At 40.1% G+C, this 21348-nt stretch overlaps 1 protein-coding gene across 3 annotated transcripts in view; it reads left to right on the top strand.

Moving 5' to 3' along the window:
• The first annotated feature begins 8614 nt into the window (after window positions 1-8614).
• The window catches only part of LOC149158534 (vacuolar-sorting receptor 4-like), a 121474-nt gene continuing 108740 nt past the window's right edge, over window positions 8615-21348 (top strand). For all 3 annotated transcript variants that reach the window (XM_089436255.1, XM_089436252.1, XM_089436254.1), the window contains exon 1: window positions 8615-9216. In XM_089436255.1, the coding sequence (XP_089292381.1) occupies window positions 8910-9216 (307 nt within the window). In that variant the 5' untranslated portion in view covers window positions 8615-8909. The remainder of the gene's footprint in view (window positions 9217-21348) is intronic.

Here is a 21348-nt window from a genome sequence, read left to right as displayed (position 1 = left end):
ACTTGCATACCATTGGGCGGTTGTCGAGCCCTTGCTACCTGTTCCTTCAGCTGATGAGCCAACATGCCAAATTAGTTGCATGGTTTTCCCTCTATGGCCAGTTAGTCCAACGTGATCACCCAACTTTGTGGGAAGGTTTCTGTCCTTTCTTGGCCATACAGTCGACATGCAAAAATGACCAAGTATTGATACGCCTTCCGCAGTATCTTCATCTTGTAGATCTGGTTGGGTGTCATCCTAAATCTAGCTGACTCCTTTACCCAGTTCTTCAGAATGTCTCTAGAGTTGGCATTGTTGCTGGGTAAGTTGAAGGAAGTCTCAATGATAGTCACGGGCTCCGACATTTGATACATCTCATCATAATCCTGTTCCTTGAAGGCTACAATCTTTGTCCCATTGACACTGCTCAAGGTCATCGTCTCAGGATCAGTGTGCGAGACGATCCAGTGTATCATGTCTGCGCATGGGAACACGGGGTATCTGCATGCAATCCGGTACAAGCTAGACTTGTGGATGTTCACGTATACCTGGCGGTCTTTGAGGTCTTCCCCAAATGTGCCTGCAAATGCATCATTGACCTCTTGCCATTTCAACTTGATGTCCTTGTCTAGAATCAACTTGGTATCTTCATAGATCAGTAGACTTGCAGACACTCGCTCAACCACTGCTCCAGTTGCACTTCCATCAGTGTCCTTTGATCCTGCTCTCTTGGAGGCCATTGATCCTAAACTATCAAGAGGTGGACGAACACCTGCTAGATCTGGAGACAAAGTGACATGCATGGCAAGAAATTTGTCAGTGAAAACCAAACAAATTCGAGAATGACATAACACATAGCTAGGGAAGGACTGGCAATGATTGCACAATTTCTTCTGGGAGGATGGCTGGCTGGCTACCAGACTTGCGCAAAAGCAGTCTGGGCTATCTGGGAGGCATGACTGGCTGCTGGAATTATGCAATGCACAATCCAGGCTGACTGCTGACTGCTGGAATTGCGCAATGCACAATTTCAGTTGGCAATGGTTGCAGGCTCAGTGACTGAATTGCGCAATTTTCTGGGCCAACAGTCACTGTCCCTCAGAATTTCGCAAAGCAGGCCTGGGGAACAACTGCTGGGCAGAAATGCGCATTTCCTGAGGGGAAGACATAGCCTTCCCTCTCAGGATTGTGCAATGTTGTCTTGGTGAGGCAGAGTCTGGGCCAAGGCTGCCTAGACCCGCTGACGGGCAACTGAAGGCAAATGTGAAAGTGAATGCATGGCGATACTGAGTGTAAGAAGAAGCAAATGATCATGCATGAAAATAGTGAATGAAAGATTTAGAAAACAGAACAACATGCATGTGGGTGAAGTGAGTCACCGAATCGACGACCGTTCGTGCAAAACAGTTTCATGCATGCGACAACAGTGAGATAGTAACAAAAACTGAAACGGTGCTAGTACAAGCTAGTATGCATGTAAACGACATCAAGCGTTCAAAGAAATCAAGCAAACATCACTCATACAAGCAAAAACACAAAAAGCGACAGAAATGTTGTAAAAGACAAGTTGAGACCACTTACTCATGAATAGCTGAGCTAGATGTGTCAAAGAGTCCTGGATGTGCTGTGGGATGTCAGAGCTCCAAGATTGATGTGAAGAAATGAGCTCTGAAGCGTCGAATAAATAAGTGTGAAGCTCATGATGTGCATGCCACAAATCTAGGAAAAAGCGACACTTGAAGAAAAGATTCTAAAACAATCTTTGCATGTAACCTCCAGCTGCTAAAAATAGATCCCTAAAATCTAGAGATGCTTTATTGCATGTTGCTTTTTCTATTCCAGGAAAAAACGTCCCATGCATGCAAGTCAAGTTTTCTTGGTCCCAATTGGAACTGGTCAAAACAACTGCACATGCAAGAGCCTGCTCAACTACCGGGAGAAAATAGGTATTTTTGGAAGGGAGCTGAGCTGACTGCCTAGGAGATTTGCACAATTTCTGGGCAGAGCAGCTGACTATTGCCCGAGATTGCGCAATTCGTGAGCTGAGCAGCCCTGCTAGGAGGAATTGTGCAATTTTCTAGATGACGCTTGATTGGCAGAATTGCGCAATTATGGAGCCCAGCAGGCTGCCAATGTAAATTGCACAATTTCTAGAGGGAAGGTTGGTTGCCCTCCAGAATTGCACAATTTCTTGAGGGAGTTGCTCAGCCTCTAGCTGGACCAAGTTCGGAGAAACAACCTGTGAGGTGAATGCAACAATCTTTGATAGACAGGTTGTCTTTCTGTGAGAAAATCACTGAAGCTTGTGTACTTGACGAAGCAAGACATGGTGCTGTGAAAGGCTGGTAGGGAGGCTCCAAAACGAAGTTAAGGCAAAATTTTGGAGGGTGGTTGTAGCCACTACAACAGGCTCTTAGGGGTCCTGTAGCTGATGTGGAAGGTTTGTATTTTCTGTTTCCATCGATTCCATTTCCTTAAGGTTGCATAAGAGGTTGAATATAATCATAGTAGCCTCTCATCACATGTGTTACCCCGGTTGGCCGGTTAGTTGGATAGATGTGGGAGGAGGGTGTTATAGAGTGGTATCAGAACATGGTTCACCCCTCAGACTGGATGGGTTGTGTGTGTTGGTCATGCATGCATGTCAGTTGCAAGTGTGTCTCTTATGCTTGCATTCCATGTGCTTGCTGCATTGCATGGTGTTGATCATGGTTGTAGTGATGTCGCCATGTGGAAGTTGAGGTTGTTGTTGTGGGATGCATCGTCATGAATGTATGACTGGTTACATGTTGTTATATGTCACTTATTGTGGGATGCATCGTCATGAATGTATTATTGGTTACATGTTGTTATATGTCACTTACATGTGTCATTTTGTATGCTTGCTTATATTCTCGTATGCCTGGTTACATTCTCGAATGCTTGGTTGCATGTATCATTCTTGTAATCTTGGTTTCAAGTATTGTTCGCTTATGCTTGATTATATGTGTTCATGCGTGTGTGTGGTTGATTACGCATTGCTTATGCATGTTGATGTTTGCATGTGGCCATGTGTACAGTGGTGTAATGATTGTTGTCATGCATGAGGTCATGGTGTGTGTTGTTGTTAAGGTCATGCATTGATGACTAGACTCTAGCTAGAATGATTTACATATGGTTAGTTGCCTATGTGTTATATTCTATATGTTGTTATGATTATGTTATACATGTATCACATCGATTTGGTGATCTTGCATATGAGGTATCCTCCTCGAATTGTGCTAAGGTACGTTGATTTATTGTGATTTGGTTTAGCTGACATAGTATGCCTTGCAGGAAAGAGATCAAATGGATAGCAATATGGTAAACGACAAAGACTCTCCACATGAATCAGATGATAAACATGGTGTTGGGCACTCTTCTGATTTGGCATACACATTGAGAATCTTGAAGGAAGAAATAAGGAGTTGTAAGGAAGACAATGACATGATCATATAGGCACAAGAGAAACAAACAGATGTTAATGCTATACTTCTCCAAAGTTTGTCAGAATTGCAGTGACAAGGGCCACTTCGGATCAACCATCGGTAGGAGGATAGAACTAATGGGGCATATGGAAGTAGGTCACATGGTGGTCACATTTCAGATAGAGATGACACTATTAGAGATGGTCGGTTGTTGGATACTCCAGATAAGAGAGTTGATGGATACTGATACTATTATAGTTCTGGTTCTGATAAACATCATGATCGTCATCGTTATCATCCTTACAGGAGGAATGATAATGGATACCTTCCAGATGAGTTTAAGAAAGCGAAGCCACCTACTTTTGATAGAGATGTGAAGAAGCTGGAAGATGCAGAGGCTTGGATACTTGGGATGAACACATTCTTTGAGTTGCATAATTACACAGATAACATGAAGGCCAGAGTAGCAATCTTCAGCTTGAAAGGTAAAGAAAACATTTGGTGGGAAGATGTGAAGCGGTTCAGAGACATCAAGATAGATGACTTGAGTTGGCATGAGTTCAAGAGGCTTTTTAGGAAGAAATACTTGTCAGAAAGGTACTATGGCAGTAAGGCCAAAGAGTTTTATGAGTTAAAGATGGGATCAATGACAGATGAAGAGTACATGACCAAATTTATGGAGTTATTGAGGTATGTAATGTATCTTAGAGATGAGAAGGCTAAAGTTCAACGATTTGTCAATGGATTGCCATTAGCGTTTAGAGATCGGATTGAGTATGATGAGCCTCGATCACTTGAGGAAGTTATTGGGAAATTGAAGCATTTCTATGAACAATCAAAGCATAAGAATGAATCTCAGCAAGGATAGAAGCAAAAAGACAAAGGCAAAGGTAAATGGCAGCCAAAAAGAACAAAGCCTCAAAATGCAAATGAGAAAGAAAATGTGGCATCACAAAAGAGGTTCAATGCAGCTAGATAGGGACATGGGTCACAACAACAACATAGAGATGATGGTATTGGTTGGTTGGAGTGTTGGACATGCGGTAAGGAGCACCTTAAGGGGGATTGTCAACAAAATCAGGGTGGTAGGCCTCAAATATGTAATGCGCATGAGGCATAGACTTTGGGGATGTTGGCAAGAGCGTTCTTTGTATTTATGCAACATTAGATAACAAAGAGGAAGACCATCATGCATCTATCACTGAGATGGATGATAAACTTTGTGATCGAGTTATTTCTATTTTGATTGACCCTTGATCTAATTATAGTTATGTCAGCCTTGACTTGGTGGATAAGTGTGGTTTGAGTAAGGAATTGCATGTAGAATCTTGGTTAGTGTAGTTGGCTACAGGCACAAAGAAGCGAGTTCACCATTGGGTAAGAGCTTGTGCATTCGATTTGAATGGTACTTCTACTGCAACACATTTGAATGTATTACCATTGGGATCATATAATATGTTGTTGGGCATGGATTGATTGTATCTTCATAGAACCAAGGTAGATTGTTATGCAAAAGCCATTGAGTGTGTTGATGACAATGGGGACCCAAGAGTCTTACAGGGTAAGTAGAAAGCCACATCAGTTAGGATGGTGACATCTATGTAGGCAAAACGTAGTCACAAAAAAAGGTGTGTGTTATTTGCAGTGCACATTTCTAGTGACAAGGGTAAGGAAGTTGAGGATGCAGATGTTTTGAGCAGGTACCCAGTTCTACAACAGTTTCAGGATGTATTTCTTGAGGACATTTCAAAGTTGCCACCTCACAGGGAAGTAGACTTTTCTATTGAGTTAGTGCTAGGGGTAGCTCCAGCATCAAAGGCACCTTACAGGATGAGCACTCCAGAGTTGGTTGAGTTGAAGGAAATGTTGGATAAAGGATACATTAGACCAAGTGTATCACCTTGGGGCGCACCAGTATTATTCGTGAAGAAGAAAGATGGAACTCTCAGATTATGCATTGAATAAAGTGACTATCAAGAATAGGTACCCATTACCGAGGATTGATGATTTGTTTGATCAGCTGAAGGGAGTAACAATGTTCTCTAAGATCGACTTGAGATGCAGATATCACCAGGTATGCATCAAAGAGGAGGACATTTACAATACAACTTTTTGAACCAGGTATGGGCATTATGAGTTTGTTATGGTTCCGTTTGGCTTGACTAATGCTCCAACTACATTTATGTGCTTGATGAATAGTGTGTTGCGTCTGTATTTGGATAAGTTTGTTATTGTGTTCATTGATGACATATTGGTATATTTTAAAAATGAGGAAGAGCATGCCAAGCATTTAGCAGCAATGTTGAGGTTGTTGAGAGAGCATCAGTTGTATGCTAAGCTCAGCAAGTGTAGTTTGTTTCAAACTGAGGTACACTACTTAGGACATGTTGTCTCCAAGGAGAGCATTGCAGTAGATCTAGAAAAGATAAGGGCCATCATGGAGTGGGTAGCTCCTAAGAATGTGGATGAGGTGAGATCTTTCATGGGATTGGCAGGCTATTACAGGAGGTTCATCAGGAACTTCTCACATATTGCTTATCATATTACATCATTGCAAAGGAAAGGTAAGAAGTTTGAATGGACAGAGGAGTGTGAGGCTAGTTTTGAGCAGCTTAAGCATTTGTTGACACATGCACCAGTGCTACAGATTATAGATCCAGATAAGGAGTTTGTAGTGTGTACAAATGCTTGCAAGAGAGGGGACTTGGTGGAGTCCTTATGCAAGATGGACCGGTGGTATGCTATGAGCCACATAAACTAAACAAGGAAAAAATATAAGATCATTATGACACATGGATTTACAGGGTCCAGAAATGATACCTTTCAAGCCTCTGGGGTAAGTGCAGAATGACATTCTTTTGCCACACCCAATTCAATGGTTGATGGTTGTGAGCTTGAGATAATGACATTTTTTAAGCCATCAAGGATTTTGCAGGAAATTGTGAAAGAGTTGGGAGTGAACATTGTAACTTTTGACAGGCTTGGGTACGGAGAATGTGATCGTCATCCTAAGTGATCTGTATGAAGTGCGACTTTAAATATTGTAGAGCTTGCAAACCAATTTGATCTTGGTCTCAAATTTTATGTGATGAGCTTCTCCCTTGGGGGACACACAATATGGGGATGCCTCAAATATAAACCACACAGGTTCTTATCATTCCCCCTCAACTTTGCATCTATTGTCTATGATATTACTTGACATAATACTAAATAAGGTGCATAGAGAACCTTGCAGTGTCTGTGACTATAGTTAAGAAACACAATGGTTGTGTTAGATCCTTTCTAAGTATTTTTGGGATTCTTCCCTTTTAATAACATTGAAATATGAATGATGGTAATATAGTTTTGTAGGTGCTGCACTCTTAGCACCTGTAATAAACTATAGGTGGTATGGTTTACCAACTAATTTATCTAAAGAAGCTTATTATCAACAAGTCCAACAGGATCAATGGGCACTTCATGTTGCTTATTATACCCCTTGGCTGACTTATTGGTGGAATACTAAAAAATGGTTTCCTTCTTCAAGCGTTATTCAAGGGAGATGGAGACCTCTGAATCGACATGATTGGGAGGTAAAGCGCACCCTAAACAACTATTCACCGCATGACCAAAAGCAAAAGAACTTCAAACAAATGAAAATGTAGACAACCCACATATTTACAAACATGTTTACAATGTTTTCGATAAATTTAGATACGAGGATAAATTCGAATTTTTATCAGCATCCAAAATATCCTTGCATTCCATTCATTATGAAATTTAGTTAAAATGACATAAATTCAAAATCCAACCTTAAATAAGAAGGGGCCCTATGTATGAAAATTAGATCTGGGCTGCTTGTAGTACACAATTATGTTTGTTGAACAATCTTACCCAATGAATCAAATAGGGAACTAATAAAAAATACCGCAAGGAACTGATCACCCAATGAATCAAATAGGGAACTAAGAAAAACAACAACAGGGAACTGAGAACAAGCAAATACAAGTAGGGAACTGAGAAAAAAACAAATATAAACAAGGAAAATACACAACTTCACTCATGACTAGACACGACAGGAAAAATGTAGATTGCATCTGGGCTACTTGTAGTACACAATTATGTTTGTTGAACAAGCTTATCCAATGAATCAAATAGGGAACTAATAAAAAATACCGCAAGGAACTTATTACCCAATGAATCAAATAGGGAACTAAGAAAAAACACAACAGGGAACTGAGAACAAGCAAATAGAAGTAGGGAACAGAGAAAAAAACAAATACAAACAAGGAAAATACACAACTTCACTCATCACTGGACACGACAGGAAAAATGTCGATTGCCTGACGCATAAGGAAACAATTAATCGTGCATCATGGAATTTGCACGATGTTGGTCGTGCACCATGAAATTAGTAGAGTGTTGGTCGTGCACCATGAATTCACAGAGTCAAATTCACACCATGATTTTGCCACTATATTCACCTGCAAAATGGAGCCTTTACAGTTAGACTAGGGTTGCTTACGTGCAAATTTGTGGAGGCCCTAATGGAGCAAGGCTTATAGCCTGAGACCACAAGGACACATGTCAACCCATAGGCAAAAGGGTAGACGAATGTCAGGCTTAGTAGTTTCGAAAGGGACGCACCATGAAACTCACAGAGTCAAATTCACACCATGGTTTTGCCACTATATTCACCTGCAAAATGGAGCCTTCATAGTTGAACTAGGGTTGCTTACGAGCAAATTTGTGGAGGCCCCAATGAAGCAAGGCTTACACTCTGAAACCATGAGGACAAATATCATTCTCAAAGCACAAATACATATGTCAACCCAGAAACAAAAAAAATAGAGTAATGCCAACATGAACAATTTCAAATAGAAACACCTATGAACATAATTAAGAAAATAATATATATATATTTTTTTCCAAAACCTTCTTGAAACTATGCCATGCCCATGGCAAAAAGAACTAAAATCTGTTTAAGAACTAATAGCAACATTGGGAAACAGGAGTCGTTTGTCTACCACACGGACCGATAATGAAAATCAATCGCTAGTCGAAATATCATTGGGAATAACGAACCTTTCACGTGTCATTTAGTACAACAAATAAATCGAAACGTGAAATACGTGGCGGGTCAACGAGTACAATTTTCGAGATTATTATTATTTGCGCTGAAATTGAAGATCGCTTCTCAGTTAAGTTTTGCATTCTCCTTTTAATAATTCAGTTTAATTACTGACATGAAAAGTGTCATCAAATTTAATTAACTGTAGATCCTTTGCGACAAAACAAACGCCGGGCGCGTGCACGTCTCTCAGAGATGAAATCCGAACAGAGTTCAGACGAAGATCGACAATTGGGGAATACTCAATAATTCAGTCACGACAGCTCTTCCAGCATGTAATTTTCGCATCTCCGGCAAGAACCCGAAACAGAGAAAGCAGAGGGTTTCGAGATCGATTCACCTTACTTGCACTGCAAACTTTAGCTCCTGTAAGAATGGGGATGCCAGGGGGACTTGTCCTATTTTTGGCAGTGTTACTTGTGTTGTATACAGTGCCAATGCGGGCGATGTCCAAATTTGTAGTGGAGAAGAACAGTCTGAGAGTAATTTCTCCGGAAAATTTGAAGGGAAATTATGATAGCGCCATAGGGAACTTTGGCGTCCCGCAGTATGGCGGAACACTGCTGGGAGCAGTGATTTATCCCAAAGAAAATCAGAATGGATGTAAACCTCCTGATTCTATCAGACCCTACGAATCTCGTCCCGGACGACTTCCTACCTTTTTACTCGTTGATCGCGGAGGTAAGGACGATAAAAATTTCAAATTGTTAAAGATTGATATTTTAATTTTTAATATTTTCTCTCTTTTCATATAACTTTAGTTTTTCCTGCACAGGGCTGAAAATTTTGCAGTTTTCGAAGTCTTTATTGACGTTCAGGCTTTGTTCAAGAAGTTTCTTTTTTGATATTTGTTGCTTTTGTTTTAATTTTTTTCTAATGTAATTCACACAAAATTTTGGTGCTGTAATCTGGTGCGGTTTAGATTACTGTGTTTTTTTTTGTAACTGTAGTGCATTTTATTCCACCAAGATGCAGAGTGGACAGCAGGAATTGAAGTTGTATATAATATTATTTAAGTCCATGCCAGAGACGTGACAATTACCCTGTCTCAGCATCGTTTTGTAACTGTTGTATATCCTTGATTGTCGTCTTACTGCAACATGCATTTTTTTCTATACAAGTTGGAAACTTGAAATAGAGGGATGACGTTCATAACGAGGGAACCTCCAAAATGAGTTGTCATGCGCCTTCTGATAGCTTTTAGCAGCACTTCAAAATTTTATAGAGATTAGGTTATATCCCCATACCGGCTTCCGCCACTCTAAAATCTCCCTTCCTCTTCCTCCTGCCAGATTGATTTTTTTTTTTTGGTTACAGATATGCTTCCTATTCACTGCGCGGTAAGTTTGCGGTCACTCTGCAATCTGGAATATTACAATGCAATATAGCTGGCTTAAGAAGATCCAGGGGTATCTATGCCACCAAAGTGGTCCAGGACTTGCACCTGATGTCAACCACTTGAAATTGACCTCCTGAGACTGCCCACAAGGGCCAAAACGGGTCTCTGGGGATTTGAACCTTGGTTGGTGTGCGAAACACCTTTGCTGTACCATCCCAATCATCCAGTTAAAACGTGTCTATGCTATTTGTACCTTGGTGGGGCTTATGAAATACTTCTGCTTTACCATCAAACTAAGCCTTGGGTGGTGTATCTATTTTACCAAAGTGGCCCAGGACTTACACCTGACATCAGCCACTTGAAAGACTGCTCATAGGAGGCAAAATGTGTCTTCGGGTGAGCCTTGGGGGGTATGAAACACTTACGACTTGATATCTAACGAAGCCCCTGCTGACAAAGATTGACGTTTTGTTTGATGTACTATAGTTTAAACTTCTTGAACGTCTTTTACACGTTGCAGTGCAAAGTGTATTTTCTAAGTTAGCTCGTTATCTATTCATATACACGTCAAAAGTACAAACTGACTGGGTGTTAGGCTGTCCAGATTCCAGAAGAACATCTGCCACCCGATTTTCAAAAAACATCAACGTCTTTTGTATCAAAGTGTGTTAGAAGACCACACAAACCTGGTGCTTATTTAAAAGTCTTAGGATATACATTAACCAAAGCCCAAGATTGCAACAACTTAATCTAATCCAAGGTTGCCAGAGTGCAGAGCAGAGTGGGAGTGCCTTAGGGAGTGGGGGTGTCATTTTCCAAAATACCTCGGGTGCGGAGTGTTTGGGGATAGTCTCGTGTGTGTGTGTGTGTTGCAGTTATATTAAGAAAAAAATGCAAAATGCCAAATTAGTTGCATAATATATGTAAGTATGCATATTTGTACATTAATGAAGGTAGCAATGGCATCCATAGGACTTAATGATTAATCATTTAAGTATTGACCATATAGAATCTAGATTCTAGCAATTACAGACAAACAAATAAATTTTTAAGCCACATAACATAAAGTAGATCACTAACTTATGGAATGAAATACGTTATCTAGCAACTGTCAACAATAATATGACCAAATTGTTATGTTTACAAAATAGGCCATTTGTACACTGACTATGAAGATTGAAAGGTCTAGTCACTCCAGATAATAAACTGAGCTAGTGGCTAAACAACTCTCCACAAAAGAATTGTTCACCAATTGTGAAAGCACCCATGTTGCCACATGTTGTCGCTGTGGGGTAGCACTGCCATGCGTGTTCCACCACTCCTTGACAAGCAGTGTTCCACCATTGCTTATATTGGGATCCTCATCATTAGTATCATCCTTCATTCTTTGTCTCTTGTCTAGCCTTTGCCTCTACCTCAATCCTCTAGGGACACCAATTGACAACACCCAATTTTGATGAAAATGCTTAATTCAAGCCTTAAAAATATGGTAGAAAAAGCTTAACATGCATGATCAATGATTTTTGTTTGAGTGAAGGTTACATTTTTGCTAAGGCTATAACAAAGAAGTTCAACAATCAACATCGCTGACCTTGGGGTACATGTAGGGCTTAGTGCTTTTGATTAAATGCCAATCACATAACCTCGTACATGATAAAATCCAATGAAAATGTTGTAATTCCATCGATCTTGAAATCTTGAAAACTTTTGAATTGCCAACGCATTTCAAACCAGCTAATGTGGTTCATCTTCAGGATGATTAGAGTTATTCAGATGTCTAATTTCCCTGAGGATGAACCACATTAGCTGGTTCGAAACGCGTAGGCAATTTAAAAGATTTATTTGATGGACTGAGAAGACAGATCTTTGAATAACTCTACTCACAAAAACTTCCATTCAGATATCTTGAAAACTGTTTAAGTCTATTGAATTTTGAATGGGATGTGAAATTCTATTTTTTCCATATGAAGTTAGATGAGCTTGGAACCACTCCTAAACATCTTGAAACAATTAATGGTAATGTTAAAAGTCTAAGTAAAAGTATTTTATCCTTTTACTTTAAGAATTTAACATTACCATTAGGGAGCATCCAGGGAGTGCCTTGGGAGTGTGCTCCTTGGCTTTGGGAGCGTCCTTGGGAGCAACACGGTCTTGAATTGGTAGGAAGCGTGCCCAAAAGGTCTGGAGCACACTCTCTGATTTTGGGCATGTGCTCTCCCTCTAAGCATGGTTCGAGGGCTAGAGCGACATCCCGGGGGTGGTGGTGGTAGGACGCTTATTGCAACCTTGATCTAATCAATTGTCCAAAGGGGCCATGAACAAAGTTTTTAATAAAAAGTTAAAACATAAGAAAACATGTCCACCAGAGCACAATGGATCTAGGAATCAGTGCCAGGGGTCTAAACCCATATTGGAGATATTGGAGTGCCTCTCACATCCACATCCCAACTTTTTTCCTTTGCCTCTCCTACCTTAGGATCTTCTATCCTTGCTGCCTTTGCTCTTGTTGCTATTTCCTCCCCCATTATTTCTTCATTTCCTTACAGAAAGCCCTATATAACATTAATTAGGGCATCATACCTTGGTTCAAGTTGGTCTAGCCTTTAAAGAGCTACGCCATTTTTGAGTTCTCTCCTCTTAGTTCTATAAGCAATTAGTTCCTCTACATGCCAATATAGATCCACAATTTTGGCGTACTTAGATTTGCTGCCTTCAGAGAAGCTAATAGTTGGAAAAAGGTCCCAATCTCCATGTACCTTGGTTCAAGTTGGGCCAACCTTTAAAGAACTACGTCATTTTGGAGTTCTCTCCTCTTAGTTCCATTAGCAATTAGTTCCTTTACATGCCAATATAGATCCACAATTTTGGTGTACTTAGATTCGCTGCCTTTAGAGAAGCTAATAGTTGGAAAAAGGTCCCCAATCTCCATGTATACCTCAACATTGGCAGTTTTTCCTTTTTCATCCCGACCCTATCCTTCGTATTTTGACCTCTCTTGTCATTGTTACAAAATGGTGAGTCTGGTAGGAGGCAGCGACAGATGTTGTCTCCCTTGTCTTTGTCAAGTGAGGAGAGGGTCCTTCTCCTTTCTGTTTTTGTTTGCTTCAGTATCCAATAACATATACATACAAACATACATGGAGCGAAGGACACAAAGAATTTACACTATAGAAACACTTGAAAGGAAAATTATATTACTTAAACCATTTCGTATGTGTTTCTAATTATATAATTGGTCCCTTTATACAATAAATAGTGACCATATTTACTACATCATAATTAGATATTTAGTTCAACCATATGCATAACTATCTCCACTAGTATCTTCTGACATCTTTGCATGAGTCTCTCAACCAATTTTCATCCCTAACATTTCTCTTTCCTCCTCATCTTTGATTCTTATGTAGACTTCTATGCATGGCCTACATTATTACAAATCCTTCATATAATTTAGACATTATTCTTGATTCACAAGTAGGATTTAATCCTTCATACTCCCCCTTAACAAGTACTAGTGACCTCAATATGTAATTATCATTTTCTGTTTCTTCAGTTGTCTTTTGAACTAGTCCCATTTTCATCTTATTCTTTCAATGATCCTTGTCTTCATCTTCTATCTTCTACACTCTTGTTCTTTTGGTCTTTTGTCTTCATCTTCATTATTCTTCAATTTTCATCTTGGACTTGCAAAAACATAAACATTGTGTTTGTTGAAGTCCATCTAAAATAGTTACCATCTATCAGAATACACAGATCACTAGTCGCTATATCTGCTAGTTCTCTAGGAAACATTTTCTTCTACATTGTTCAACAACAATTCTTCAATCACAAATATTTTCACTCCCCTTGTGTCATCTTTAAGCATCATCTCATCCTGGGTCTTGTTAATGAAAATGTTTGTGGCTTTCTCACGTCTTTGATGCCAGAGAAGTTCGGTTGCTCAACCCTCTCCATGTGATTCTTTGATTGGTATTTCACACTGAATGGTTTGATTAATATAATTTTCCCTTTGGGAGTTTCTTGAGTGTAAGCTCCCCATGTTCCTTACTTCATATATGTTTGAATGTATACGTTGCTTGCTATTGAAGCCAACAATTTCGACTCCTGCTTTCATCCCCTACCCATAGGTAGTTTCCCTCTTTGCTTTGCCTCTTTCTCTCTGTTATTCTTCATGCCTGTAGCCTTGTGAGTTGATGTAGGTTTGTTGTAATCCATAGACAAAACTCTAGTCACCGAATTGGTAAACCCTTTAAGCCACCAAAACCCCAGGTGAATGTAGATCGCCAACCCTTATGAATGCACATTCTTTTTTCTTAGTCTCTCTACCTTGAACACACTTTCATGTGCTTTCATGTCCAATGTTGCACGAAGCGGGAGCGAAGCGGAAGCGCGGAGTGCGGAAGCGTCATTTTCCAAAAATCTAGGAAGCGAAGCGTCCGCGGAAGCGTCTGCTATATATATATATTTTTTTATATTTTTTTGCATTTATACTCAAAACAAACATCCCAAATACCAAATTAATTGTAGAAGACATGAAAACATGCATATTTTTGCATAAATCAAGATAGATATGGCATCCATGATTCCATTGTAGTTACTAGTATGTACAACAATCATCTATATTCTAGCTATTACAAACATACATCAAATTTTTAAGCATATTATAAAACATAAAACATTTAAGCATATTATAAAACATAAAACATAGAGCATATTATGATTTATCTAGCAAGTGAGCAACTGTCAACATTTGTCATGTCCAAAATTCAAATAATAATGTTTACAAAATATGTCACTTGGTCACCGCCAAGCCAAAAAGGTTCAAAATTCAAATTCACAAGTCTACAAGTCTAATGAGTAATCTATGACAAAAAGAAGTAGATTGTGAATATATCTACTAATCTCTCCTCCTTCCACCACGAATAGAACGTGATGGCGGGCCTCCACGTGGTGGCAATGAAGAAGATGGTCCCTGTGTAAGTCGTGGCACTGGAACTGATGAAGAAGAACCCCCTGCTGTTGGTGTTGAACCATGGAACCTAGGAACCAAGGGACCAGATGGGGGTGGGGGTGGTGGCATATCAACACGGTCATCATCATCCTAGAATCGCTCAAAAAATTCATGCAAAACAAAAAAACACTAGTTAACAAAAAAATTAAAAACATGAATTAGAGAAATGCTTTATAAGGGAAAATTGGAAAATTCATACCATAATGGACATACCTGGATAAGAGCATCCTCTAATTGCTCTAGTCGCAACACTCCATCCTCCAAATTGGGCTCCTCTGGATTCTTGTCCCAAGTCAACAAGTCTTTATTAGACTTTGCATCTTCACAGTAATGGGACAACAATCGCAAGTTGTAATGAACATAAACCAAGCTCTCTGCCCGGTCTAAATTCAACCTGTTCCTTTTAACACTGTGGATGAAAGAATAAGAGCTCCAACACCTCTCTGCAGAAGAAGTGTTTACCACCTGTGATAGCACCCGCAATGCCAAACTCTGTAGAAGTGGAGTAGACCCTCCATGCATGTTCCACCACTCAAGAGCAGAAAAATGCTCTCGATCTTGAATTGCATGCATGCTCCCAAATGGACCAGTGTTGCTCGTATAGTTGCTCACCTGTCTCCGTACCAATGCAGCCTCCTCATTATCAGGGATTAATCTACTCAATGCAGCCATATATTTTTCGTGAACCTCTTTATCTTGGTGTGGTTTTTTCCTGCTTCCCCCCCCAGGTGCTGGTGTTGAAAGCCATGATGGATGATAGTATTTAGGTGTCAAAACATATGCTAATGCATGCAATGGAATATTTAGCATTTCCCATCGGTTTTGCACCTCTTCACGAATATAATTGTACAAGGTGGTATCTCTAGGCTCAACAATGTCTTTAATCTGCCCCAACATGCTATCCATTTGCTCATACACCTCCCCAATTACTGGTCGATCTGAATCTGCAAACTTGATCATGTAATAAATTGGTTTGGTGAATTGCAAAACATATTTAACCTGTGACCAAAAGTAACTGTCAAGAACAGTGTCCTTGACTGCATTAGCACCATCTGTGTCAGTGTTAATTTCATCCCATGTTTCAGCACACACCAGATTAGTTAAAGCTTGTCTCACCCTCACTAGCCGCCTAAAGGTGAGGTAATAACTAGCAAATCTTGTCTTTGCAATTTTAAGCAATTGCAACTTGGAGTAAGTGCCATAGAAGTAGTTTACCCTTGTATGCCCTGTGATGAATTTAATGAGCTGCTTCCCTTTCCTGTAAACCTCAGCAATCCACCCACAATCTTTGTGTTTCACAATATCATGCATCAAAAGGTTCAATGTGTGAACCAGGCACCCAGACCAAAAGATGTGTGGATGAGTACGCTCAATAATTTTTCCTGCTAACTTACAATTTGCTGCATTATCTGTGATCACTTGAACCACATTATTCGGACCAACATCTTTGATTGATTTCAATAGGAGATCTGCAATGTTTTGTGCAGTTGCACTGATGGAGGAGGAGTCATGAGATGCAATAAATACTGCACCACTAGAAGAAACACCAAGAACATTTATCAAATGTTGGTTTCTAATATTTGTCCACCCATCTGATACAATGGATACCCCATAATCCACCCACTCATGTGTAAAACGTGTCAAAGCTCTTTGAACCTTAGCTTTTTCTCTTTCTAATAACACTGTTCTAGCTTTCTCATAGTTGGGGGCCTTGTATCCTTTTGGGGCTTCATTGATGGCCTTTACCATGTCATGCCAATAGGGAGAGCGAAGCACATTGAATGGTACACCGCAAGCACAAAGAAAACGGACTATCTTTCCATCCACATCATCCCTCCCAGCAACATTAAGGAAATCCCCTATTGTTTTTCTACCTCCAGAGGTTGCAGAAGTACCATGAGGAGATGGGCAACTACCAAATTTAGAGGTTGCACTTGATTCAGAATGAGTTTTTTGTTTCTTGTTTTTTCGTTGTGCAGCCATCTCTATTTGGATGTATTTTTGTCTTTGTTCACTTGAAATGTTTGGGCAAATGGTTACCCCCACAGAACCCTTTTTTTCATCACTGTCCAGCACCCCACAAAGATGCCTCCTCAGACGGGTATATGAACCCGTATATGGTTTTCCTCCATGACAACCATGAGGGCACAAAAATTTGTAAGATCCACCACCCTTTCCCCCTTCAAGTTTGGTCACATAGTTCCACAAGGGATTTGATGTACCTTTCCCATCTTGTGCTTCAGTGTCCCCTTCAAGTTCATCCCCTTCCTCTTCAAACCCTTCCTCCTCATCATACATTGGGTCACTACTATTAGGACCAAGTTCATCCCCTTCCTCTTCCCCTCTATTCCTCACCCTTGCCATCATTAAAACCAAGAGTGGAATGATACATAGAAGCCAAAAGAACACCATCTTGGAATATGGATATAGGTGGTGGACAACCTGTAAATAAAGGAGCAAGTAGAAACAATGGGAAAGAGTAGGAGAGGGAGGAGAAAAATACAATTTTTTTTTCAAAAAAACAAGGGAGTTTGGGGTTTGAACTTACCTCTTTAGCTCTTGTAGATGAAGTCCTCCAAGCTCTTGCTCCAAGCTCCTCCTCCTTCTCCTAGCTCCTCCTTCTTCACTCCTCCAAGCTCTCCTCTCTTCTCCTCTCCTTTCCTCTCTTCTCTTCTCCTCTCCTCTCTTCTCTTCTCCAACTCTCATAAACTCAAAGTGAGAAAATGAGAAGAGAATGGGGGCTTTATTCTTTTCTAAACTCACCCTAAACTGACCCTAACCCACCCCCTCATGCTTAGTTAAGTTAAATTTTAAATGAAATTAAAAAAAAAATATGTTTATTTTGCTGCCCCGCGGGTTGCGCCCGGGTGGCGTGCGGGTGGCGTGCGCTTCCGGGCAGGTTGCGTGGCGCCACCTCTTGCCCGAATCGCCTTCCGAAGCGCGATTCCGGGGGCAACGCAACCTATATGGCAGGAATCGTTTTTAAAACCAGGAATCGCGCCACCTCAAATTCGGAATCGCGCTTCTTTTGGAGATTCCGGAACGATTCCGCCCGGGTCGCGGTTCCGGGTTAGGATCCGGGGGGGGGGGGGGGCGATTCCTGCAACCCTGTTCATGTCACCATCATGGTAAGTAATGCGCGTTCATGAGGGAGTTCCCTCCATGGTCTATTGTGCTAGCCAGAGTACCCCCCAAACAATTGACTTGTTGGGAGGGAGGACAATGATGACAACCTTAGTGTCTTGAACCATCCTACATCACATCTGCTTGATAGTTGCAGGTCCATCACCACTTGCTTGAGCATCCTCTAGCCAGGTGGCAATGTCCACAACTATCTTCCTTAACACCCCATCTAGGGATGTTGTAGTGCAAAGTTGATTAGAGGCGGGATATTCTTTTTGTATTATGGTGAAGGTTCTCTTTTACAATATAGCATTTTCTAAATTAGCGCTATTACCACTCAAACTCTACCCTAGGAGTATAAGCCCTAAACTCAGCAAGAGATCCTAGAGGCATTGTAGGCAAGCTACCCATTGTCACCTTGGTAGCCTTGCCCCACACTTCAGACCAAGGAAAAGTTGTGCTAGCCTTGGGGGGGAGTCCCTCAAATTCAATCTAGCCAAATCGTGTAGATGGAGTGGGAGATAAATTACCTCAGATAGAAAAAAGTAAACCGAGATGGTTATTATAGTAGATATCATTTTTAGGATTAACTAATTGTGTAGAGTAAGTCATTAAACTATGACCATATCCATGAGTGTTAGTCTTGATTCTCGACCAAATTTCTCATGATTTTGAATGGTCCACATAGCACTCGTTCCATCAGGTGATGCTCATAGGGGTGAAGAAGTGGGATTCATACTAGTGAGATAAATCACACAACATCAATCATCACCTCCAGGGCTTGCACCCAGTAACCAGGACTTCCTGGGAGGTCACCCATCCCAAGACTCCTTTGGCTCAAGCACCCTCAACTATGGAGTTTCCCCACAATCAAGCCCACTTAGCTTGCTACCCCATTTGCAAAACCTTAGCAAGTATTGTACCATATGAACTATTATCGTTATTATAACTATTATAATGATAATGATTATTATAACTAGGGAATATTGTAAATGTAACACAAGGATTATAACGATAACTTAGTTGATTAACTGAAACACACATACGATAATATACAACAATGCACTACGAGGAAATATGTTGGAAACAAAGTCTTAAATGGATAGTAGTTCTATCACTTTCAATTGATGTGAAGTTCATGAAAGTCCAAGTTATGAGTGTGAGTAAACACATACAAAAAATGTTCAGAGTTCACCCAATTCAATAGTTATTAAATGCAGAGTTTTAGTGCTGCAATCATAAGGTTGTAAACTACTGGAATAGATTTAACCTAAGTTACTGGATCTGGCACAGGGGGGTCCAGGATCCACGGATCCGTGTAGGGAACGACCACATGGTGGATCGCGATTTGTTGGAAAGGGATCTTGCATGGTGGAAACGGATCCCGTGTTGAGGAAACAAATCCCTCAAAAGCGAAACGGATCCCACAAGGAAATCTGACCGTATCACTGTTTTCAACCTAATTGCAATGCATTTTTTAGATTTTAGGTTTCGTTTGGTGGTTAATACAATGAAGTGGTCCCTGCTTGCATTATCCCACGAGTTTGTTGGCTGCACCTTGCGCAATTTTAGACAGCAACAGAGACGTTTCAGACAACGATAGACAACGATTCGCTAGGCAGAACGTGGATTGTTCTCAACCTCAACCTCACTGAATGCCATGGCTCACCTCAACTTGCTTGAGGCTGTTGTTCCACCACCAGTCCAGCCATCTGATGCAACTTCCTACATTCCAGGACCCCCATCATCTATTCATGATGTAGAGTTGCAATATGCAGAATAAGAGAATGTAGATCAATTTGAGTATATGTAGTTAAACCTACTGTACATTATCATATTAGTATAGTGATCATGGATGAGAGACTCATTTTTGTACTTACTATTATCATTTATGATATTATCCTTTTTGTATGAGGGAGGATGCATCATTTCAGTGTTTCAGTCTTCATATTTATAATATATCTAATGATTTCAGTTCTAAATGTTGTGATTTATAAATGGATTTGATTTTTGAACTCTAAAAGTGTTTTTTAAATTAAAAAATATTATTATATTTTTTGTACTTGACGTATCCTTGCCATATCCAGATCCTGGATTTTCAAAAATCTAGCAGATCCGGATTTGTATCTGTATCCGTATCTGGATTTGTATTTGGATCCGTATCTGTATCTGAATCCAGGTAACTTAGGATTTAACACGTCATCCATAGATTCCCAGCGAATGCGTCAAGTAATGTGTCATTCATATCAGAAATGAATTCTGCCCCTCAAATGAACAGTCAGTATTGGAACCCAAGAATTATAGTCCTGTTTGATGCATCATAATTCAGATTTTTTTTCTAATTTTATCACAGATTTTGTAATTTGCTTGTGAATTATATCATGAATGCTTAGGTGAAGCATGTTAACCCTTGGATTATTGTTGAGCATTATTTAGAATTCATCAAAATTACGATCCAAATCCTATAGCATTATTAGGACCTCTGTTTACACCCGAGTTACACATCATGAAGTGTAAAGCTTGTTTCAGAATTTAATCCTGTCCAAATCCTCTAAAACAATAACGACCACATAGGGAACGACCACATGGTGGATCGCGATTTGTTGGAAAGGGATCTTGCATGGTGGAAACGGATCCCGTGTTGAGGAAACAAATCCCTCAAAAGCGAAACGGATCCCACAAGGAAATCTGACCGTATCACTGTTTTCAACCTAATTGCAATGCATTTTTTAGATTTTAGGTTTCGTTTGGTGGTTAATACAATGAAGTGGTCCCTGCTTGCATTATCCCACGAGTTTGTTGGCTGCACCTTGCGCAATTTTAGACAGCAACAGAGACGTTTCAGACAACGATAGACAACGATTCGCTAGGCAGAACGTGGATTGTTCTCAACCTCAACCTCACTGAATGCCATGGCTCACCTCAACTTGCTTGAGGCTGTTGTTCCACCACCAGTCCAGCCATCTGATGCAACTTCCTACATTCCAGGACCCCCATCATCTATTCATGATGTAGAGTTGCAATATGCAGAATAAGAGAATGTAGATCAATTTGAGTATATGTAGTTAAACCTACTGTGTACATTATCATATTAGTATAGTGATCATGGATGAGAGACTCATTTTTGTACTTACTATTATCATTTATGATATTATCCTTTTTGTATGAGGGAGGATGCATCATTTCAGTGTTTCAGTCTTCATATTTATAATATATCTAATGATTTCAGTTCTAAATGTTGTGATTTATAAATGGATTTGATTTTTGAACTCTAAAAGTGTTTTTTAAATTAAAAAATATTATTATATTTTTTGTACTTGACGTATCCTTGCCATATCCA

The sequence above is a fragment of the Pinus tabuliformis genome, chromosome 5_2 (genome assembly GCF_031772625.1).
Source record: "Pinus tabuliformis cultivar Carrire ecotype Pingquan chromosome 5_2, CPIR1, whole genome shotgun sequence".
Taxonomy (NCBI): domain Eukaryota; kingdom Viridiplantae; phylum Streptophyta; class Pinopsida; order Pinales; family Pinaceae; genus Pinus; species Pinus tabuliformis.
Note: the sequence above shows the minus strand (reverse complement) of the source record. Positions and strands in the feature narration are given on the sequence as shown.